This window comes from Ornithodoros turicata, chromosome 8, assembly GCF_037126465.1.
Source record: "Ornithodoros turicata isolate Travis chromosome 8, ASM3712646v1, whole genome shotgun sequence".
Taxonomy (NCBI): domain Eukaryota; kingdom Metazoa; phylum Arthropoda; class Arachnida; order Ixodida; family Argasidae; genus Ornithodoros; species Ornithodoros turicata.
The window spans coordinates 19,820,794-19,845,144 of record NC_088208.1 but is presented as its reverse complement, the minus strand read 5'-3'; the positions used below and the strand labels follow the sequence as shown (position 1 = coordinate 19,845,144).

Below are 24,351 nucleotides of genomic sequence, written 5' to 3'. Positions count from 1 at the left end.
ATTTTCCCTGCGGTCTCTGAGCCATCATCACCTCAAGAAGCACGGCCTTTATCGGCCTCACTCACACTCACCAAATTCTCCTCGCCAGTAACTTAACCTCAGTCGCACTCACCCTCATATTCCATTTCAAATTTTGCCCTCACAAACCTCACTTCAGGGCATCGGGATCCCGAAAGGCCTCACCATCCTTATCCTCACATGCCTTCACCTCATGAGGCTATTCCTGGCCCTCATGGCCTCACGTGTCTTCACCTCATGAGGGTCCTCACCCACACTTGTCCTCAGCTCATGAGGGCTCTCATGGCCTCAGGAGTCCTCACCCTCACGTGCCCACACCTCATGAGGGCCCTCATGTCGTCACGGCGCCTCACGTACTTTCGTCTAATGAGGACACGCATGGCCTCACGTGTCTTCAAGTCACTAAGAGGTGCGTGAGCCTCAAAAGAACGGCGTCGGCGTTGAACTACTGCGTCGGTAGTTGGTACTAATGATACTGCGCGGTACTAAACTGTTTATAGGGTTTCGTACTGTGTTTGGATAAATGTGGTGACAATTGTTACTGTCACAGCGAGGTTTAACGTTAGTGTTTGGCGCCAGTAAAGTACATCGCGGCAGATGAACCGTTGCGGAAATGAGCGGGTGGTGACGGGGAATAGTGCTTGAAGAGATCGTGTACTCGATTCTCAGAACCGTATGACGCTGCTGCCAGAATCGGAGGATACGCTCACAGCTGGAGTGTTCGGGCACAACGATGGTACTGATCGCAACTGTTGTGCCTTTGTGTTGTTTTTCTTCTCCATCATTTACATTTGAAAGGCGCGCTAGAGCACGGGGATACCAGTTTTCTTGGCTTCGTTTTGAGGAGACAAAGAAAGATTTTGACGATTCTTACAACTCCATGATGAAAAACCCGATACAAAGGAAAAGACGAAAAAAAGACGACGCACACAAGCTCTAAATTTCGTCTGTTTTTCGTCTCTTCCCCAGTCTCGGGTTTTTCGTCATAGATCTTTTTGATTGTTATTTGTTTGTTCTGCTTTGTTAGTTCCTTCCTTAGTACTTCCTTACATATTGCTGTCGCACAGACTTTGGGGAGCCTGGTAAAGGCTGCTTTATACTGAGCTTTATGCTGTTAAGAACAAGAGACGTCAAAATAAAAAGAAAGCCTCGTTACATTCCCAGCAGCGGTAACATTTGTTTAAAAAGAAAATACAAAAATACCGCGCATGGCACCTTTGGCATGACACAGCACGCGTGTGTCCAGTTGCAATCATTCCAAATTAGCGGGAGAAGCAGCTGCACGCGCTTTCGAAAACGCAGTACAAGCTCTCTCGAAACGACGCTGCTATTCCAGTGTTCCCTATTCTCGGGGTTGTACCTCACGCAACGACATAACGTGACCGCCTAAGAGAGTCATGACTTCTCTGTAAGGTCCCTCATGAAAAATTCGCATTTCCCCACCTGTGAGGTTCTTCATGGTAGCCTTCATACAGGGTGGTCCACCACCCATGATAGAAATTCATAGTAAAAACGTAGGCCCCGGAGAGACATGCGGTCAAATAATTTTTTTTCTGCCAATAACTTTTGCACATATTGGTAATATTTTTATTTCATTTCAATTGACAGAAAGTTAATTTGTTAAATTGAACTCCAAAATTTTCCAAGGCAGCCTGACGTTTTCTTTGCGGAAATGGGTTCGCCGTCGTCATTTTACTCCGTATAGCACATCATCCCACTCGTAATGCAATGGCAATTGCCGAAATAAGATCCGTGTCCGAAATAAGATTTGTCGAAGATCCGTGGAGATGAGCCCTTGGCTCCGCCTCTTTTTTGACGGGTCTAAGTTTGAGCGCAAAGCTGCGAAGAAAGGAGGTTACATTGACACGCCACACGAGGGGGAAAGGGTTACAAACCCAACCCACAGCAGAGTTCCGCTGCCAGGTATCAACTTTGCCCACGTCAATTTCAGGGTCGCGCTCTTTTTCCTATTCGTGTTTTGCATTTTCATGACCGCTATAACCATCATCAATGCAACTATTGTGTCACATCAGCATCGAGGCAGCCCTCATGTTAGCATCAGCCTCAGAGCGGCTCTAGCGTTAACATCAGCCTGGACAGCTCTGTTAACATTAGTATCAGAGCAGCTCCACGTGTTAACATGAGCATCAAGACAATGTCCCCAATCACATCAAACCTGATATCACTCGTCAATAGGGAACACACCCAAAAACGTATGTTACCATGGCAGTGGCTCTGCTACACTGGTTACCTGCTATGTAGTACAATGTGGCTTAACCTTGTTCTCTACACAGCCTGTGTATTTTTTTGTTTTCTACACAACCTCCATTCTGCTTATAAACCCAGCATATGTATAAGCTCTTGGCTGCTGTGGTACTATTGTAGTTTCCTATCTTACTTTTAATTCATTCTAGTCGAGAGTATTTTTATGAAAAGGTGTCTCACTGTACTTAGTCAGTATACCAATAAATGTTGAAACTGAACCAGATATTTGCATCATGATATTTACATCAAACTATACACACCCAGCAAAACATAAAACACGTCCCAACAAGGTACCAGATCATGTATCTGGAAGACATCCCAGTGACATGATATGGATGCTCGTTTTAGCATCCGTGGGATGTCCACTCTGACTTCACCGGGATGATTGTGGACTTCGACAGCTAGTCCACATATCGTGGTAAGGGTGTCTTGGTGTCATCCAGGGGATGTTTATGGTTTATTGGGAAACTGTCCCCGTGCTGGTGCACTTCATCCAGGGTTGCGTCTCCATACAGAGTGAGCGCCATTACTGTCGCACAGTCGGCGTGGCTCATGTAGGCGGCGAAGCACGTCGAATTGATGTAAACCTGAAAAATGACAAAAACGAGTTACGGAAGTGTTCGGGACGCTAAGGACGAAACAAGATCGAATCGCTAGCCAATAGTAACGTAATCCTTTAGCTCATACAGGGGCCCTATTCTCGTCAAAGTGATCGAGCTCGATTACTTTTTGTCTCGGCTGTCATTGGCCGTCATGCGAAGAAGGCGTGAAAAACAGAGGTGTTAGGCCATGTGCCCTCAACCAATAGTCGAGCCCTTGATCCTGCAATCTTCGCGCTTTATTGGAGTGCCTATATCACAGCCAGGCAGCCCTTCCGCGCGTTCTCGCCGGAAGCGGAAGGTTGTATCGTGAATGAGAAATTTGTGCCGACGTGCGATATATGCGCGTAGAGTGCATACCATACAGTGTGGCGCCACTTGACTCCCAACGTGGCGTGACTGGGCGTGATTGCCAACAACCTGGCAAAATGCGCAATGTTTCGCAGTCCATGCACATGAAGGTTATTCCACAGTGAACAGAATATCACCACATCACATTAATTGTAATACACGTTGACACCTACGCGCCACACTTTTCCCTCCTTTCCCCCCTCTCATCTATTTCAGTATAGGACATAGCACCCCCATGCCGTAGGAAAGTGCGACCTTCCTGCTGCTCATGCGCTAGAGACACCGGTGGACTACAATACCGGTGGACGACAATACCGGCTAGGGTTAAATAAAGAGAGCCAGTGGGCGGAGCGTGTTCTGGTAGCTCTGCCCAACAATTCGTGACGAGAATAGCTCCCCTGGAGGGGTGAAGCCTAGAGAAGCCACATGACCAATTGTCTGTCCAGTCACAATGCAGCGGTGAGGGGTATTCATAGACTGGAATGATATTCCGCTTGGGTTTGCAACTGCAACCACTTGTGGCTATCCATTAGCTGCCACCCCCTAATTTGAGAGAAGGACCAATGAGGTCGCTTCAGTGACAATAGGGGAGAGAGGGAGCTGGTAGAAGGGCTGCACACAGACACCAAGTCACTGCTCCATGCTACCCACATGGGTTGGTGTTGGTGCGTGACAAGGATGCTTCGCTGGAGAGCAGCGGGAATGTGACACGAGTGTGAAACAGGTTCATAGGTCTATGGCAGCGAACGGAAACGAAACCAAACTTCACGGGACCAGCATGATGGTGGCGGTCTCTCCTTTTTTCAAGTTCTCTATAGTCTGGTGAAGTCAGTGGACAAATACAGACATGCAAGCACTGGAACACTGTCCCGTACCGAGTACATAAGTCCGTACGCCTCGATCTTGAAAGTGAAGCGGGCTCCGTGGGAGATGGGGATAGGATAAAGCTTCTCGCTTCTCCAGACACCGTTCTGAAGCGAGTTCACAACAGTTTGTGTTTGACTGAAGCGTGGATTGATGTGTATCGCTATGTCACCGTTACTTGTCTCCAAGTTGATAGAGAAACTGAAAAAAGGAAATGAGAGCAGCATCAGAACGGATAGGAATCACTAAACAAGCTTCCGTCTGCATTAAAGGGACACTATCATGCAAAAAATGCTCACGAACTGGAAAATGTTGTTACCTTTACACTAATACAAAATGAACGGGATTTACGGGTTGCTCGAATTCGTGCCTTATGCTGGATGGAAGGAAACCACAAATTACTCTTTCCCTCCCCCTGTTCTTCTCAAGAAGGGTGACAATGCGGAGGGGTCTGTCATTAGTTTCCTCAAACCATTTCTCCATCAATTATCGTGAAAGATAATTCAAATATGCCAATGACCCTCTTATCATCTATGACCGAAGAAAGCACAATTCACACATTTCTTCTTCTCAAGAAGTGTGAAAATGGGGACCATCACCGGGATGGTCTCTTCAAACGGTCTCCTGTGATGATTGGGCAAATCGCTTGAGGAGACCATTGAGAGCACGCTCTGCATTGTCACCCTTCTTGGGAAGCAGAGACAGAAAGTGGAAATTGTGTTTTTTTAATCATGAACAGCGTAACCGATGAATCCCGTTTCCTTTGTATTCGTGTCAAGGTAAAAGCATCCTTCATTTCATGACAGGACGTTTGTACGCTTTGGTGCCCCTTATGTACTATTCTCGATTGTACACCCCTCCTGAACACCTGTGAGTGAGGATAGGAAATGCTCCTCATCTAGAAGAGCCATTGGGTTTCAGTCACGCAATCTCGCCAACTGACGAGTTCTTCGGGCAATCGTCCTTCAACCCAGCCCTAGTCCTTCTTTCTGGGCTTCTTTCATGCCACTCCAAAAATCTCGAATATTATAATTAATACATGATTATGACGCAGAAAATCAGCGTAATGATCAGTTTGTCTCTGGGCATGAGAGAGGTAAAGTTCATAAAGCTTTATAAAATTATAAATAACGTGAAGAAAAACAATGTACAAGTTTCCGGCGATGCAGAATCAAAAATTACAAAGACGGTTAAGAGCATCAACTCTTTACAATATACACAGTAAAAACAAAGCTTTCGTGCAGTAGGCTGCGCTTCTTTAGGTTTGAGGACCTGTTACAAGTGGTGAAGCATATATAAAGAAACAAGTCACATGGTACAAGAGAAATTATAAAGCAAAGATATATAAAAGCAAGATAACCCTGAACATGGTTAGGATTAACGTTTTCTGCAAAATGCTGTGAAGTGAAACTTCTTTACCGACTCGCTTAGGTAAGAAGACATTTATTTTCCAGATACCTGTTACCACCAGTGGAGCGCATGCTGCCTTCAACCACAGGTTCATGAGTAAGAGACCTCAAGGGTTTCACCTTGGTGTGCATATGGCCATATGAAAATGAAATATGATAAAATGAGTTCGTTGACGAGTTCGTATGTATCATCGCTATAGGGCCCCATTTTTTTCTCTTTCTTTCCTTCTTTCATCATTATCATCATATAATCATCGTCGTCGTCATCATCATTCATCATCATCGCCGCCGCCGCCACCCCAGACTTTATGTAAAAGAGATTGTGTTCTTAAATTGTGTCGAAACGCGTACGCCCAACGCTCCTCGAACACGACTACATCAACGTATAATGGCGCGTTTCGTGCAGCATATTTGCATGTCTATTTTGGAGTACTTCTGTGCATGTTTGGACGCGTTTGGTGCAGCATATTTTCACGGCTATTTTGGAGTACTTTTGTGCATGTTTAGACGCGATTCGTGCTGCATATTTTCATACGTATTTTGAAACACTTTTGTGCATGTTTCGACGCGTTTCGTGTCGCATATTCGCATAAAGATTTTCGTAATACAGGGTTCGCCAATATAAACTTCGGGGTTTGCAATGAAGATAAAACAAATAAGAACACCGTCGGGAAGCTAAAGTAGACGTTAGAGGACGTATTATGTCCCAAAATTTTATGTCAATAATTTCGCAAGGTGTGTTTCTCTACGGATAAATCGTGAAAATTAACAAACCGCCGCTGGCGCATCGGCTATACCTGTGTTTTAGCTCCTTTCCGTCAGATGGCGAAACAGTCGAGCACGGCGCTGCAGAGTACGATTCTGCATTCAGTTCCACTTCTTCACTTGGTTTGATGTCGTCTACTTTGGCTTTCCGACACTGTTGTTATTTGTTTTATGTTCATTACAAAACCCGAAGTTTATCTTGGTGAACCCTGTACCTCTGTGCACATTTAGGCGCGTTTCGTGCCACATATTTGCATGCACATTTTGGGATACTTTTGTACATGTGGAGACGTGGTTTGTGCCACATATGTGCATGCCTATTTTGGAATAATTTTGTGAGTTTTATATGCGTTTCTTTCCGCATGTTTGCATGCATATTATGGAATATATTTGTGCATACATTCAAACGTGTTTCATGCCGCATATTTACGGGTATTTCGGAACACATTTGTGCGTATTTCGACTGTTTCGTGCCGCATATTCCTATGAGCACCTTTGGATACTCTTGTGTATATTTAGACGCGTTTCATGGCGCATATCTGAACGCAATTGTGGTGTACTTTTGTGCATGTTTAGACGCGTTTCCTGCTGCACATTTGCACGCATACGTTGGTATATCTTTTGCAAGTTCCAGGCCTCAATGATTACAGTATAATACATTAACACACCTAAATACACAAGTATTTTAGGAGGTAAATGCGGTACATAATTGTGCATATAAAGTACGAGGGCTGTTCAAGTGAAACCGGGACTTTGTCCCCTGAGCGTACATATGACTCGCACTACTTCCCTTTCGTCACTTTCACACGCGACAGGCCTCCGCGTTCACCACGTGGTGGTCCAAAGTTTTTGCCAAACAGGAGACACGTGCCGGACAAGGTGGCCGACAACAAGGTGAGCGTGCACATCGAACTGTCATGAAGTTTCTCATGAATGAAGACGTAAAGTCATCTGAAATCCACAGAAGACTTCAGGCTCAGTACGGCAATGATACACTTAGCCGCAGCAAAGCGTTTGAGTGCTGTATACGGTCCCGAGACGGCCGTGCACGACGTCAGTGCAGGACGATCCCGGCCGGGGCGGCTCAGAGCCCAGTGTCAGAGTTCCTGGGAACGTCCAGCTTGCGGAGCGCCTGATCCTCAAGGACCGACGGATAACGTGTCTCGAGCTGGCTCGAAAGATTGACCTTTTTGTGGGAACGTTGAAATCTATCATTCATGAACACCTCCATTTTCGGAAAGTTAGTGCCCGTTGGGTCCCGAGGCAGCTCTCAGTGTTTGACCGGCAGAGAAGACTGGAAATCTGTCAAGTGCTAAGGTACCGTCTCGACACTGAAGGACAGCCATTCCTTGAGCAGATCATCACATGCGATGAAACGTGGGTGCACCATTTCATTCCTGAGTCTAAACGCGCATCGAAACAGTGGAAACTTCCGGGCTGGCCAGCTCCCAAGAAGTTCCGAAACACCCCGCCTGCGGGTAAGGCCATGGTCACGGTTTTCTGGGACATGGCTGGCGTTGTTCATGTTGATTTTCTGCTCAGTGGTACCACCATCAATGGTGCATATTACTGCCAGGTTTTCACGGATGGGCATAAGGCGGTGATGCAAAAGCGGCCGGGCCTCAACACCAAAGCAGTCCTCTCCCTACAGGACAATGCACGCCAGCATACCGCGCATCTCACGACACGCACCTTACAGGAACTTGACTGGGAGCTGCTGCCACAGCCCCCTTTCAGTCCAGACCTCGCCCCCAGCGATTTCCATCTCTTTGGGCCACTGAAGGCGTTCCTCGGGGGCAGCCACTTCGGCTGCGACGACGCGGTCAAGAATATGGTCCGATCATGGCTGCTACGCACCGGTAATGATTTCTACGCTGGTGGTACCCATGCCCTCGTGAAACGCTGGGACAAATGCATTAGTGCAGCTGGAGATTACGTTGAAAAATAAAACTAATTTCTCGCCCGTAAGTTCATTTTACTTTTGCGAAAAATGAAAAGTCCGGTTTGACTTGAACACCCCTCGTATTTCATGCATTCATTCATATTGAATAGGGACGTCGAGTTCGAGCATGAAACGTAGCAAAATGGGAGACGGTTCCCCATGTAGTTCTGAAATAGAGGAACGTGCCTCTACGTGAAATGACTACAGAAGGAAGCGTCCTATTGGTAGCAACCTGAATTTGAAGCTGTAATACGAGCTTCAGTAATATGTGAATTTTCGACAAGTCCCATGATTATCCCGATTTGCATTGTCATTGCGTAGAAGTAGTATTTACTTACCACGACCCGAGGATCGCAGACGCATGATTGAGGATCACCATCAAACCTCTGCAATATAATTTGTTTTGGTTAAATTAAGTTACATCCCGTAGTTACCATTAACGATGTTTTGGTCAAAGAACAAACACATCGAGAATAAATTTTGTGGGATCCGCGGCCCACAAACCCGGGGTGGTTCCGTATTCGACTCGCCGTAAACCCGAAGAACAAGAACACAGTAATTAACAAAGAACAATAAGGTTTATTTCCTTACGACGTACGGATCAACTCCACTGCTGCCTCCAGACTAGCCTCCGCCTCCCTCGCTTCCTTCGTCTTAAATGATTACTGCCTGCTGAGTACTGCCCCCATGCATCACGACACTTGCGATAAGCGTTCCGACATTTATTTATTTATTTACAATACTGTTGATCCAGCTTTGGATCGTTACAGGAGTGAGCTGTACACATGTCTTTCCAATTTACCTAAAAACGTAGGCATGCTCTGTTCGGCAACAATTGGTTCAGGAAGGATGTTCCAGTCGTGTACTGTCCTAGGGTAATATGAGTATTTGAACACATCGGTACGGGCCTGAAATTCCTGAAGAATTCCTGACATGGTGATAGCGTCCCATAATTTATAAAGTATGCGCAGCAACTATGACGAAAAAGAGTAGTTACGAATGATCACGTTTATCCGGAAACGCAGATCTTGGCAGAAACACTATTAATTAATCTATTAGAGCTAATTGGGACCCCTACAGTAATCAAAAACCTCCAGGGAGTCACCACACTAATTGGGAAGCATCTAACTCCTGTCCAGACCAGTTGTGCGTTTCAGGATAATCGCGCTCACAAACAAGAAAAAAATTGATAGAGATAGAGTGGAGAGAAGGAGTTTAGTTGAAGATCAACGACGCCATCTTGAAGAAAGCGGCCCGGAACGGCCGCTGACCATCGCTGGGCGACGCAGCACAGAGGCAGGTTGCAAAGCATCACAGCTGTGACCACCAGTTCTGGATATCCTGTGACGTCAGCTGTGACGTCATCATGACATGTCTGGGCAGGTTAGGGCAGCTCTGGATATGCAAGGAGAAAAACACTCCTAATACACAAACTACGAAAAAAATACACAAACGAGGAACACAAACTGCTGTGAAAGCAAGAGTAAATGTGCTAACCATCAATAGCTGACAGCAAAAAGAATTAGTTACACAACAAATGAGCCCACCACAACAGCAGTCACTGGGAGCGCAGAAGGAAGACGCTGGATGCGACCGCTCCATCCGACACAGAACTGACTCGTAATGCGTTTTTCTTCTCTATAAAGTCACGCATCTGCACCCCTCTAGCGGTTACTTTATCAACTAATTTCATGGCAAAATTATTAAAAATCACGCCAGCGCTACTCTCGTTCCCTAGGCAGCTTTTATGGAAGATAGAAAATGACGGGGATACCTGGACAACGGTAACCAGCGCCCGACATGCGCGGGCAAGAAAGCCGCAATCAAAACAGGGACAAAGTTAACACGTGCGAAAGAATTAGTTACACAACAAATCAGCCAACCACAACGGCTGCCACAGAAGCGTAGGACGACACGCCCATTCCATCCAGGCACAGAACTGAATCGTAATGCTTTTTTTCTCCTCTATAAGGCCACGCATCTGTCCTTCTTGCGGTTACTTTCTGAACTAACTTAATCGCAAAATTATTAAGAATCGTTCTACCACTATTCCCACCCAGACCAAGGGTGCGGCGGCATTAGCATGATCGTCAAGACAAGAATGGTAAACAGAACCTGTCTCGTCCAAAAAGAAAAAAAATACAAAGCCTCAACAAAAGAAAGCATGCAGGTCGGGCATGTTAGGACATTGGTCAACGTGCGCTGTTCCACGAGGACAAACCGCACGACAGCTCGGCAACAGAGGAAAGCAAACACAGAGAAACACTTGAACTGAGTGAAAAAGACACTCACCGTCATTGGACACGTACACTGCATTCCCTCACCTTAAATCCGCTCGACACAAAATCCACCTGAATCGTCGAACACCATTCACCAGTGACGAACCACACATCCGTACCCCGTCAGAGGCAAATGGTATCCCACCGAAGCTACGCTTCTCCACTAACGGCCAACCCAATTGCAGGGAACAGAGTTCAGGCGTCCACACCCGCTAGTGTCCAAGTGGGAAGTGAATCCTTGCGCCCTCTGCAGGCCTTGCTCATTGGTCGTGACGTCATCCTATTCTCCGGTTTTTGCCATTAATGCCCAACCCAACTGCCCTGGGTACTCGTTGTCTGAGGCTACACCTGCGAGCAAAAAGGCGCGAAAGCCTGGGGGCAAAGTTCCATTCGCGCACGACAGAGCACAAAACAGAACGCCTTTACGGGAACAGATATATGATGTGATTGCATTCCTAATACATTAATGATTTTCTATCTTGTGTTGCAGTTTAGAAAAACTAATACGAAACTATAATTTTAGGAGCCTATTAAAATTCTACATTCTAAGGGAACTATAATACTAACAGTTTGGATGAGAAGTCTAGGTACAGGACATAATTTTTGCATTAGACCTTATGCAGCGCGCACAAATAAAGTCCATAGAGGAATGGAACAACCTGTCCCCTTGTGTCTTTCCCAATCCACCAAATACAGAAAGTTTCTGTAACACAATTTCGCATTTATAATCGGATTAATTACTTGGAATACTATCAATCAAGCGTTCCAAGTTTTTCGCTCTTGCCATTTCAGCCTACTGGGTCTTGTCATGCAGTGAAGCAGACTCACATCCAAAATAATTAATCTACACTGAGTGTGCCATGCTTCAAAGGAATTTCTATCTTGTGCTCAGATGCAAGCGTTTCTGCACAAATACCTATAACTGCAAACAGCTTACTTCTTCAACATACCGAGCGCCTAACAACATCTAACAAACAAGCAGAGAAACCAACTTCTCATGTATTTAGCTTTACAAAGCGGCTGGACACTGCTTTCTTCTGCGCAAAGGCAGTGATTTGAGGAAAGAGCAGCGAAAAATTGCACCCGTTTGTGCTGGAATTGCTATCACTTCAAAAACCGAAGCATACGCTAATAAACTGAAAAAAGACACCCATTTCTGCCACCAGATAGCTCTTGCATATTGCTAAATGCACAGCTGCATTGTCCCTGCGTAAAGAAAGCACAAGACAGGGGTACACAAATTTCCTTAAGTGAGCAGGGAAAAGGCATAAGGCTCAGGAATAACCGGGGAATCACCGCTTATCGCTACGAAACTCATCGGCTAACGCAACATGACAGCAACAAGATACTAGCGGCGGGTAAAACTGCTACAAGAAGGACACTGCTAAACAAGTCCAGACATGCCATGATGACGTCACAAATCAGAAAAAAGCATACACGCACTTGTGCTCCAATAGCTGTAACTGCAAGAAACTGTAGCGCATGCTGATCAACTGAGAAAAAGACACTCACTTCAGCTATCAGAAATTTTTTTGCATAATACGATACTCAGAGCTGCGTTGTCCCTGCGTAAAGAAAGCACAGGCCAAGCGTATACACAAATTCCCTTAAGCGATCAGGGAAAATGACTTCTACTCAGGCAGCATAATGCGAGATACGTTGAATTTTTACGGGTGAAAATTGCAAGGCACTGCTAAGCAATTACACACACACGACTGCGCATACAACACACGACTGGGAAAGGGCTTAAGACGGAGCGCTCAGGAATAATCGCAGCGTTACCGCACATCGCTACGATGCTCAACGGCTAACACAAGACGACAACAACAAGATATTAGCGAAGGGTAAAAAATGCCACAAAAAAGACACTACTGATCAGATCCACACATGCGACATCGCATGCAAATTACTGCTCATCGGGCAAAAGCCGGATCCTGTGACAGAACATCATAGAGCATACACAAGTTCATTTTTTTGTTTCGCGTAAGCCAAACGCGGTGTGCTTGGAAAACGACGCACAAATTTTCTTAGGGAGCAGAGAAATAACGGAATTTCTACTCCGTGCTCAGATACCAGCGTTTCTGCTCAAATACCCATAGCTGTAAAATTAAGCACTGCTTACTTCATCAACATATCGAACACCCAACAAAATCTTAACAAACAGCCCCACTTCCACTGACAGAACACTATTGAGCTTTACCAAGGAGCTTTCTACTGCGTAAAAGTAGAGAAATAAGAAAAGAGCAGTGAAAAATTACACGCACTTTTGCTCGCATAGCTATAAGAAAAAAAAAATAACGAGGCACACGCTAATAAACTGAGACAAAGATACCAATTTCTGCTATCAGATAATTATTGCATAATGCTACATGCACAGTCGCGTAATCCGTGCATAAAGAAAGCACAGAACCATGGTACACATCCCTTAAGCGAGAAGGAAAAGTCACTTCTTCTCAGACAGCATAATACGGTAAAGTCAGAATGTTTGCAAAAAAAAAAAAAAAAAAGCTTGGACACAGCTACGAGCGGTTTTTGCCCGATGAGCAGTAGTTTGCATGCGATGTAGCATGTGTGGAGCTGATCAGTAGTGTCTTTTTTGTGGCATTTTTTACCCTTCGCTAATATCTTGTTGTTGTCGTCTTGTGTTAGCCGTTGAGCATCGTAGCGATGTGCGGTAACGCTGCGATTATTCCTCAGCGCTCCGTCTTAAGCCCTTTCCAAGTCGTGTGTTGTATGCGCAGTCGTGTGTGTGTAATTGCTTAGCAGTGCCTTGCAATTTTCACCCGTAAAAATTCAACGTATATCGCATTATGCTGCCTGAGTAGAAGTCATTTTCCCTGATCGCTTAAGGGAATTTGTGTATACGCTTGGCCTGTGCTTTCTTTACGCAGGGACAACGCAGCTGTGTGTATCGCATTGTGCAATATTTTTCTGATAGCTGAAGTGGGTGTCTTTTTCTCAGTTGATTAGCATGCGCTACAGGTATTGGAGCACAAGTGCGTGTGTGTGTGCGTGCTTTTTTTCTGATTTGTGACGTCATCATGGCATGTCTGGACTTGTTTAGCAGTGTCCTTCTTGTAGCAGTTTTACCCGCCGCTAGTATCTTGTTGCTGTCATGTTGCGTTAGCCGATGAGTTTCGTGTGCGATAAGCAGTGATTCTCCGATTATTCCTGAGCCTTATGCCTTTCCCCTGCTCACTTAAGGAAATTTGTGTACCCCTGTCCTGTGCTTTCTTTACGAAGGGACAATGCAGCTGTGCATTTAGCAATATGCAAGAGCTATCTGGTGGCAGAAATGGGTGTCTTTTTGTCAGTTTATTAGCGTATGCTTCGGTTTTTGAAGTCATAGCAATTCCAGCACAAACGGGTGCAATTTTTCGCTGCTCTTTCCTCAAATCACTGCCTTTGCGCAGAAGGAAGCAGTGTCCAGCCGCTTTGTAAAGCTAAATACATGAGAAGTTGGTTTCTCTGCTTGTTTGTTAGATGTTGTTAGGAGCTCGGTATGTTGAAGAAGTAAGCTGTTTGCAGTTATAGGTATTTGTGCAGAAACGCTTGCATCTGAGCACAGGGTAGAAATTCCTATGAAGCATGGCACACTCAGTGTAGATTAATTATTTTGGATGTGAGTCTGCTTCACTGCATGACAACACCCATTAGGCTGAAATGGCAAGAGCGAAAAACTTGGAGCGCTTGATTGATAGTATTCCAAATAATAGCGCAGTTCTAGTTTCTTTAGAATGTAGAATTTTAATAGGCTCCTAAAAATATAGTTTTGTAATAGTTTTTGTAAACTGCAACGCAAGATAGAAAATCATTAATATAGTAGGAATGCAATGACATCACATATCTGTTCCCGTAAAGGCGTTCTGTCTTGTGCTGTGTCGTGCGCGAATGGAACTTTGCCCCCAGGCTTTCGCCCCTTTTTGCTCGCAGGTGTAGCCTCAGACAACGAGTATATGAGCATAGAAAGGGTCATGTATTACATAAGCCTGGTGATGATGTTGAGTGTTCCAGGGTCTCAGTTACGATCATTTTAAAGGGTAGTGGTAGTTTACTGGTGTGATTCTAATGATTGAAAGTACCATGATAAACCTTTGAAGTGAAAATCGCTAAGATCAAGATTCATGCATGGGGCTTTTCTAGTTGAATTTTAATGTAAGAGTGAACATCATTAAGAGTCGGACAAAGGAAATAACCTTGCGATTCAATAAATAGTAGGAGTGTTTGTCTTTGCCGGTGACTTCTTCAGGCAGGATGTGATGAGGTCATGCAGTGTTTCAGGTGTCTGTAGCAATGCATTGATCGTTACTGTAGAAAAGTTCCGCCACAGAAAATGGGAGGTTGGTCGATGGTGTGCATTTTCCTGGACGGATTTACGATGAGCATTGTTTTTTAATAAGAGGAGTGAGTGTGTGTATGTTTCTAGAATAGTTTGATGCTGGTTTTCTGCTTTGTTCAAGTGTTTCTCTGCGCTTTTCCCCGCCTGTTTTCTGACAAACATGCGATTTTTCCTGCCATGACAGTGCTTGTTGAGCAATGCCCCGGACGTGACCAGAACTTTTCTGTCATGCTTTCCTTCTACATTTAGTTCTGTATATTTTTTTCTTTTTGACGAGGAACATTCTTGTCTTGTGTTGGCGATAGTGCTGCCCTGAATGGGAGTAGAGCTAGAACGATTCTTAATAATTTCGCGATTCATTTAGTTCAGAGAGTAACCGCAAGGGGGTCAGGTGCGTGGCTTTATTCGGGAGGAAGAGAGCGTCATTACTCAGCTATCTGCCTGGCTCTGGGATGAGACGGAGGTGTCTCGTTGAGCTCGTCATATTTAGACATTGATGGTGTTAGGATATTTTGTTCTTTCCTGTATTCGTAAGTCTCATTTAGTAAGACTTTGAGATTGAAATGCGTAATTCCTACAATCAGCTTTCATGAGTGATGTTTTTCTGCAATGGTTGTTCTGTTTCCTATGCAATCAATATAGTGGAATAAAGGAAATAATCTTGGGACAGTGATTCAATAAACAGCAGGTCCCCTGTCTACAGCGTATGCGTCCTTGAACCATGCAGCTGCATGCCTGGGTGATGATGTCATGAAGCGGCCCTATTGTTTCAGGTGGACCTTGTCCAGGGCAGTTGGGTTGGGCATTAATGAAAAACAAACAAACAATAGGATGACGTCACGACCAATGAGCAAGGCTTGCAGAGGGCAGAAGGATTCACTTCTCTCTTAAACACTGGCGGGTGCGGACGCGTGAATTCTGTTCCCTGCAATTGGGTTGGCCGTTAGTGGAGAAGCATAGCTTCAGTGAGATTCCGTTGCCTCTGACGGGGTACGGATGTGTGGTTCGTCACTGGTGAATGGTGTTCGACAATTCAGGTAGATTTTGTGCCAAGCGGATTTACATTGAGGGAATGCAGTGTACGTGTCCAATGATAGTGAGTGTCTTTTTCACTCAGTTCAAGTGTTTCTCTGTGTTTGCTTTCCTCTGTTGCCCAGCTGTCGTGCGATTTGTCCTCGTGGAACAGCGCGCGTTGACCAATCTCCTGACATGCCCCGACCTGCATGCTTTCCTTTGTTGAGGTTTTGTACTTTTTCTTTTTGGACGAGACAGATTCATGTTGATCATTTTTGTCTTGACGATCATGCTAGTGCTGCCGCACCCCTGGTCTGAATGAGAATAGTGCTAGAACGATTCCTAATAATTTTGCGTTTAAGTTAGTTCAGAAAGTAACTGCAAGAGGGACAGATTCGTGACTTTATAGAGGAGAAAAAAAACATTACGATTCAGTTGTGCGCCTGGCTTCGGATGGAATGGACGCATTGTTCTGCGCTCCTGTGACTGCCGTTGTGGTGGGCTGGATTGTTGTGTAACTAATTCTTTCGCACGTGAGAAATTTGTCCCCACTTTGTTTGCGGCTTTCATGCCTGTGCATGTCTGGCGCTGGTTGCTGTTGTCCAGGCATCCCCGCCGTTTTCTATCTTCTGTAAAAGCTGCCTTGAGAACGAGAGTAGCACTGCCGTGATTCTTAATAATTTTGTCATAAAATTAGTTGAGAAAGTAACCCCTAGGGGGGTGCAGATGCGTGACTTTATTGAGGAGAAAAAAGCATTACGATTGAGTGCGCTTTGCGCTTCTGCGCTCCCTGTGACTGCTGTTGTGGTGGGCTCATTTGTTGTGCAACTAATTCTTTTTGTTGTTAGCTGTTGATGGTTAGCATGTTTACTCTTGCTTTCACAGCAGTTTGCGTTCCTTTGTATTATGAGTGTTTTTCTCCTCGCATGTCCAGAGCTGCCCTCACCTGCCCAGACATGTCATGATGATGTCACAGCTGATGTCACAGGATGTCCAAAACTGGTGGTCACAGCTGTGATGCTTTGCAACCTGCCTCTGTGCTGCGTCGCCCAGCGATGGTCAGCGGCCGTTCCGGGCTGCTTTCTCCAAGATGGCGTCGTTGATCTTCAACTAAACTCCTTCTCTCCACTGTATCTCTATCTATTTTTTCTTTCTTATGACAACGATTATCTTGAAACGTGCAACTGGTCCTGACATGAGTTAGATGCTTCCCAATTAGTGTGGTGACTCCCTTGAGGGTCTGATTACTGTGGGGGTCCCAATTAGCTGTAATTGATTAATTAATCGTGTTTAGCCCAAGATGTGCGTTTCCGGATAAACGTGGTCATTCATTACTACTAAAAAGTACAGGGTGGGTGCTCTAAAAGGTCAGTCATATTTTTGCGTGTGCCGTTATGTCTATTTGGGCGACAGACTTTCGCCATCACACAGTAAACAATTTGTACCAGAGAAATGTACGAAAAAATCGCGGCTGCCATGCACTGCGTAAAAAACTAAATACGACCACACAAACTTTCGTCTTCGTGCATTTCCTATGCGCTATACCGATGGATTGAGACGAAAGTTTGCGTGGTCGTATATATTTTGTTTCACAGAGCTTTGTAACCACAATTTTTTCGCAGGTTTCTCTGGCATAAATTGTTGACTATGAGGCAACGGAAGTCTGTGCGTCAACTAGGTGTCGGTCGAGGAAGCATCACTACACGCACGAAAATGTGACCGACCTTTCAGAGCTCCCACCTTATATATAGGAATGACATGGAAGAGAAGTGGCGTGACTGAATGGCTGCAGCATCTGCTCTTGGCTTCAAGCTCGGAGGACCACGCTCAAGTTATTATCTGCCTAATGTGCATATTCATCTATGAGTATTACCCTCCCCCAATCGTTTTTTTTTTTCTCCTGTAAGAATCCATGCGCCGACTACTATTCGAATGTACCCAGCGTTGTCATGCTTGGCTCTCGAATCTAATCCCTCCGCGGACGTTCTCAGGGTTTCTCTTTGGTTTCCCTGCATGGTTTCCCGGCAGATCCCCCATTGAGGTTGTCCCGAGACGAGTATTAAATCAATGCTCCATTCCTCCGCTCCTTCCTATTGTTTCGCCATCTCTGCTTCTGTGCGCTGTACACCGTTCGTCAAATCCAAAAATTCAAATCACGGATACATTTACAAGTTCCATACGTTACGTAGTTACAGTTGATCCGTAGAAACAGTATGTTACTAAATAATGAGTTCGAGAAGGTGTGAAGCGTGTTGGTTAAGTAACATGGTAATAAACGCGAGGAAACACGGACAGACAGAGCACGCGTCCTGTGTCCGTCCGTGTTTCTTCGCGTTTGTTACCATGTTACAAAATAAGTTACAAATGCACCTTACAATGGATAATAGGTTAAGAAAACTGGTATGCTTACGGGCTTTTCCAGCTTTTGTCCCATCCTGTACAGACGGCTACGCAAACAGCTTTCTCGAGCCTTTGCCGCCTGAAAAAGGGCTCCATTATTATGCGAAACAAATGAAGGGAAAGGAGGGAGGGGAAGAAACGAGGCATTCTATGAGGTATAAGAATGAGTGTGTTTTTCCATGGCGGACAAATTCCTCGTGTGTTTTTCGGTGTTTCATGTCACCTGTTTCAGTCGTTCAATGTCAAAATTGCTGGGCCCACGGCCAAATCCCGCCCACTAACGCTCTGCCCTAAAAGCGCTGTTCATCTTCTTGGACGCCATAGGACTTCGTTCCTCACTGTCCTGCGGCTAATTATTCCATTTCACCACATTACCACCGGCAACAGATCGGCAATAAGGTATACCGCCCTTGGCGATGAAACTCCCAACCCATCATCATTCAAATAAAGCTGTTGTTAATTTTGTTTCAGAAATCGCTGTTTAACCTCTAGTTCACGCACCACATTCCGGTAGACGAAGTATGAATTGTGAAACAAATAACGGAGGGTGTTTAAAAGAGTAATCGAGAAATAGCACTGAGCAACCTTGTAGAAAATGTTGGCATCCACTTAAGCGTTACGGTGAGAAACGACTTCAACGCCGACCACAGGAGTGTGTACAGTGCTGGACAGAAGTTTATTGAACACGCTCCTGTGCATTTCTTCCTTAGAGACACTTCCAAACAGGTGACTAGGATAGGAAGGAACGCACCGAAGCATGTTACACTTTTATCCGGCACCAGAGGTGGGCGTTTGTCCTCACGAGCCTCGCCCTCACCTCAACAATTTTTTGAAGCTCTTCCTCACCTCACCTCACAGACTAGAAAAAAAAATTACCTCACCTCAAAACTTTTCTGAGCATTTTCCTCACCCCACCGCGAACATTTTTCTGGGTATTTCCCACACTTCATTCTCTCCGAAGAACGACATGAAGGTACAACTCCTCTCAGAGTTAACAATAACACGGGGTTGTGTCCCCAAGCAAGACCGAAAACACCCTGGTAGGTGGCCACGGGGGAATGTTTGATGAGCAGAACTTTAGAACAGGTCTGGACAGAGGGTTCTGTCTTACAAACATTCCCCTGGGCTTTCCTTGACCCTGCTTCGTACGCAGCCACGTGTTGTTATTAACTCCGAGAGACGTTATACGTATTTAATATGGGGTGGCGTTGGTCACACGATTTTGCTTGCTTTAAGATACACATCCAACGGCTAGGTGTCAGCAGGGACGGATTAAGAGGGGCTCTGGATGTCCTGTCCCCCACCTCGATTCCCAACTTTAATGCAATCCCAGCATGCACCTGAACCCTTGCCAGTAACGAACTCCCCCACCCCCACCCCCCCACCCTTTCAGAAAGATCCTAGATCCGCCGCTGAGTGTCACATGGCTGTGGGCTGGTAATCCTGGAGGATGACTAGGACGACTACAGGACAATTGAACGTTGAAGAAAGGATTAGTAGTCAATGCAGGATAGCTTGTGTAGTACGGTGTCATGAAAGGACATTTCCCGAGTTTGGCAAGGCGAAGGGCGGACAGGGGACACGAGCAGCAGGATGGACCCAACAATTAAAGCTGTGTCAGTCGGTCAGGTTGGGTTGGTAACGACCAGACTTGTACGTATTTGGAGTATTGTATTTAAAATACTGTATTTTAAATACAATTTGCGGTATTTTGGTACTCTACTCAATACTTTTTGTTTTGTGTATTTGTACTCTATTTAAAATACATTTTATGGTATTTTCTACTCAATACTCTAATTACATATTTTGGATCTCCCTCTCAAACTTTCTGTATCTCCGTCTTTCCATTATCTTGCGTGTTCACTGGAAATTTCCTGAGTCCCTCGGACTTGACCCGGACATTGGCCCTTCTTGGAAGTCTCCATTTAGAGATCTTGCCCCGTATGTACTAATCCTTTGCGGATGAAGGTTCTATTATGTGTGCCCTAATGTGCCCTAACGCCGAATTCTGACCTCGCCGAGGAGGGACCTGCTAGAAGTTTGATTTGTTCTGGGTCACATATACTTAATGGAGTTATCTCTTTGTCATCTTTTTGGGACTTCTGTTTAGATGACTCCTATCATACAGGGACGGCTTGCACAGTACGCGGGTTTCAGGTTATTCATGTCACATAGCAGCGACTCGCCGCATTGACCAGTGACTTTTTGAGTTCAAGGATAAATAGTATCTTAATTGTATTTCAAATACTTTTTGAAGTATTTCGTACTCTATCTTAATTACTTTAATTTTCATGTACTTATACTCTATCTTAATTACATTCTAACGTCAGTATTTATTATCTTATCTTAAATACATTTTTGAGTATCTTGTACATGACTGGTAACGACCACGACCTACTATGGAACTACGTTGTTGAACTACACAACAACACCAGCCAGCGGTCCCTGTGTGGTGCAAGCTGACAGCAATGATGGGAAGCGTTCATGTTCCAGCTTGTACCACTTTCCGAATGATTCCATTTGCTGAAAGCTGAATGACTTATTTGTTTTACAGTCAATACTGAGTGTACCTACCTACACACCTGCACACATTTTCTGGATAAAAATTTATAGCTGAAGAAATGCTGGTGTGTCCTCCGTCACAGCACGGGGGCAGTTAGATGAGCTCGTTCTGAATATCACAATCGTTTTAACTAGAGTTGCCACCTTTCCTACTGAAAAATACCGGTCAAAGGAGAGGAGGCGAGGGAGAGGAGGAAAGACTCGCAGGAGACGAAAAGTGGGTGAGTGTTGGACGAGCACAGGGAGAGAGATACCTGCGGAGGGAGCGGGCCTGCTCGCTCAAGATAATACGAGGAAACACATGTTCCTGTGTGTGGCTCGATCATTGATACTAGAAATTGCTATAAACAGGCATGAACGCTGATAATAACAATGAATAATAATAATAATATGAATAATTAAGAAAATGACTGGTGACTGCGGAGTTGGATCTGTGCTTCACATTTATTCAAGCTGTAGAGGAATGTTGAAGGAAAAACCCTGCTATGACCCTGCAAAAGCCCCTATGAAAGATCTTGAAATTCACAAATCCTGGCAAAAGGCTGCCGGTACCACTTTCCTACCGTGCTACCAGCAACCGGCAGAGCGAGCAAATAACCGGCCGTGCCGGTATATAATACCGGCCTGGTGGCGACCCTAGTTTTAACCCATCGGGAAATCGGCGTAGCTGACCTTTAACCAACCAGGACCAACCTTAATGCCCGCTCTGGGATAGAGCGTGTGTCAATGATTGTTGTGTGATAATTCATGTATTGTCTGCCAGAGCGTCCCGAGGAGGTCAAGGTTAGAGTCACTAACCTTGCTCCGCTTAAAAGTGTCGACCCTGACGTCCAAGAGATAGCTGTAGCACAATAGCATAGAGTAGAATACTGTAGAAGTGGTTTTTTCCGCGTGGAAAATATTTTCGCGTTTTCGAGCAGAGCTGCTTTGAGGATTGATTCGCGAGAACTTAAATTCGCGACACAGGTTCCGGGAGTGCTTTGCTCTTGCATATCGTGCCGCCGTCAATATTCGGGCATATTTCGGCACGTCCTAAGACATCCGTTGTTCACGTGGATTGCTGCATTCAAGGTCTATTCCGTTCTTCTCCTAACAGAGATGGGAGGAAAGGCCCTGTCAAATGGCCTTTAGGGGCCCTGTAGGAGGCCATAGTACTGGCCGTGTGCAAGTTAGCCAGTTTATTTTAGCAGTTCTTATTAATTATCACTCGGGGCACTGACCAGTTCGGTTGAGATGTGGTACTATCATTCAAGCTGGTTTTGAGAATGCGGGGAAAGGCATGTTCTGGCTTCGTGGTATAGTGGTGGTATATTGCATGTATAGTGCAAAGCGTTTATAGGAGTAACAAAAGCATGATGAATTTTCATTTCTTTTCATCTTGCCTGATGGGATAAAACAATCTTCTGCGCTTGCTTAAACTGCCTACGCTACATGGAGTAGAAAGGGTCAGGTAGCCGCGGTATAGCGTCGAACGCCGAACGATTTTCGCCCTCATATGGCCAGAGTTATTCGCGGGAACTTAAATTCGCGATTTTGGAGGTGTGCGCGAAAAACGCGAAAAATAATTCCGCGCGAAAAAAACCACTTCTACAGTAGCTTTGAAACATGAAAGTCACTGAAAAGGTTTGCCAGCTGCAGGACTCGTACCCACATCTTCTGAATTACCGGTCCAGGGCTAATTACCGGTCCAATTGAGCTAAGCTAAGACGCCTCATCAGCGACTTCCAAGGGTGCGTCATCTGAAGGGACAAGCCAGCCTTTTGAGGCTTTGTATGTATTTGTCCTTTCTATGTTGTTCCATGCTCAGAACATCAGTTCTCTCTTAGTATAATAGCTGTCTGGCGAAGTAAGCCCCCGAATCATTATCTCTATTACTGAAGCAAAAGCCGCCATAGATACCGACAAAAAGAGCAACGTAACAAAAACACGTACCTTCAGTGGCTGCAAGGAGCGGACCCCGACGACACCGGCGTGCGAACTGCGCTCTATAGACGAATGCTTCTGCATATAAAGTGACTGCTCTTTCTTGCATGTGTGGCTTGCAACTTCCTGGAAAAGTGCCGTGAGGGATGTTGCAATCTCAGAAGTTCGGCTGGAGCTCTTGCGTCACACCCTCCCACCAGCAATAATGTGTCCTTGTCCATCCGAGGCGGTTCACGACAAAGAAGAGTATCATGCCGTATGCACAGAAAAAAAATCGCATGCTCGCCGAGGGCTTCTTATGTTGGTTGGCGTCATTTCGCTTGATAAAAAGAGCTGCGGTACTAGTGCAGCACGTCAACCAGAGCGTCAACCCCCCAGTGGCGCCACTGTGCTGAAGTCGTGTAGCGTCGGCGTTTTTCAACGTAAAAATAAGCTTAGTTCAGCGATTTTCCTCATTAATTCTGCAGACCGAAGAGGACACAGAATGTATCGCGTGCCCTGGGCCCTGCGCCTTTTGGGAAAACCCTGCTGGAAATAGTCCAATTCAAAATAGCCCACATGTTGAACTCCATTATCATCTCTGTTCGTCTCTGGACATCATCCTTTTGTGTTTTCATCATGTCATCATCGGATTGAACTTTCTGTATTAAGTGTACTGGGGTAGCCAGTTTGACTTCGTCAAAACTCACATCCCCATTTTTTTCTTTATTCACATCACATCACATCAAAATAGCCCAGAAAACTCATTCGGTTTAAGTGGATATCACTTTCACAATTCTCATTGAAAGGAGCCAAAATTTCCCATTCCGAATCGACAATCTTGGACAAATACCATTTTGAAAACTACTGGGCCCTAGTAGGTTTCAAAGAGAAATCACTATAAATGTCAATGGGGATGAAGTGGAACCACGCTTAATCGCACCCATTGGAGGCCAGTCTAGTTTACCATTGGCCAATGTGCTGTAGCCCAGATTTTCCCATTAAAGTCACATGGAAACTCTCATTGACGATGCACCTTTTTTGAATGTGTAATAACATTCGATTCTGCTGCATCGAATGAGCAGACCGCATGTTTTTGCTGTAGAAAGGGGTTACACTAGATGCAGTTTCTGCGTGCACATTTATTTCTTCATACATCAGAATACAGTAGATATTAAAATATTACAAGTGGGACATATAACGGTGAAAGTTATTTCAAATTTTTGTGTCTTTTCAAAGTGTGGATATTCACCAATCAGTTGAAAATCGCTAGCCAGACACGGTGAACAACAAGAGTAAAAACTTGATTCAGCGCTTACATGTTTTGAAAGCATACTGTCCATCACCAACACACACAAAATAACTCCACAATCAGTAACTTCATAGTGATGTGTCCCCATCGTCCGTACAGCGTCGCCAAACAAAACAGAAGGTCTTGAAGCACTCAACCATCATGGTCTTCTGTGCTTCGCGATGCCCCGTCCAGCCTGCCTTTCATGCGTGAAAACGCCCGAAATGCGCCAACCGGTTGTGAGCCACGGCGTGACAAAGCGCGCATCCGAACACTTCGGCCAAAGGGGTGAAACTCGCGAGTTCCTTTTCGGACTAAAGTGAGGCGCTGCGAGCTTTTCGCGTCTTCAAA

The 24,351-nt window shown here is 45.2% G+C and overlaps 1 protein-coding gene across 1 annotated transcript; it reads right to left on the bottom strand.

The window, feature by feature from the left end:
* Positions 1 to 1,578: 1,578 nt before the first annotated feature.
* LOC135366041 (32 kDa beta-galactoside-binding lectin-like) lies at positions 1,579 to 22,907 on the bottom strand. Its single transcript, XM_064598693.1, has 6 exons — positions 22,740 to 22,907; positions 18,256 to 18,324; positions 8,552 to 8,599; positions 5,556 to 5,626; positions 4,109 to 4,298; positions 1,579 to 2,870 (listed from the first exon to the last, which is right to left on the bottom strand). Exons 1-6 carry the CDS (start codon positions 22,812 to 22,814, stop codon positions 2,685 to 2,687), a joined length of 639 nt encoding a protein of 212 aa, XP_064454763.1. The 5' UTR covers positions 22,815 to 22,907; the 3' UTR covers positions 1,579 to 2,684.
* Between the last annotated feature and the right edge of the window lie 1,444 nt (positions 22,908 to 24,351).

Coding starts and splice junctions, on each gene's coding strand:
- LOC135366041 (XM_064598693.1), bottom strand. CDS start 22,814: ATGCAGAAGCATTCGTCTATAGAGCGCAGTTCGCACGCCGGTGTCGTC. Junction 18,325..22,739: donor GCTCCTTGCAGCCACTGAAG/GTACGTGTTTTT, acceptor GCCCTTTTTCAG/GCGGCAAAGGCTCGAGAAAG. Junction 4,299..5,555: donor CGCTCCACTGGTGGTAACAG/GTATCTGGAAAA, acceptor TCCTTTTTTCAG/TTTCTCTATCAACTTGGAGA.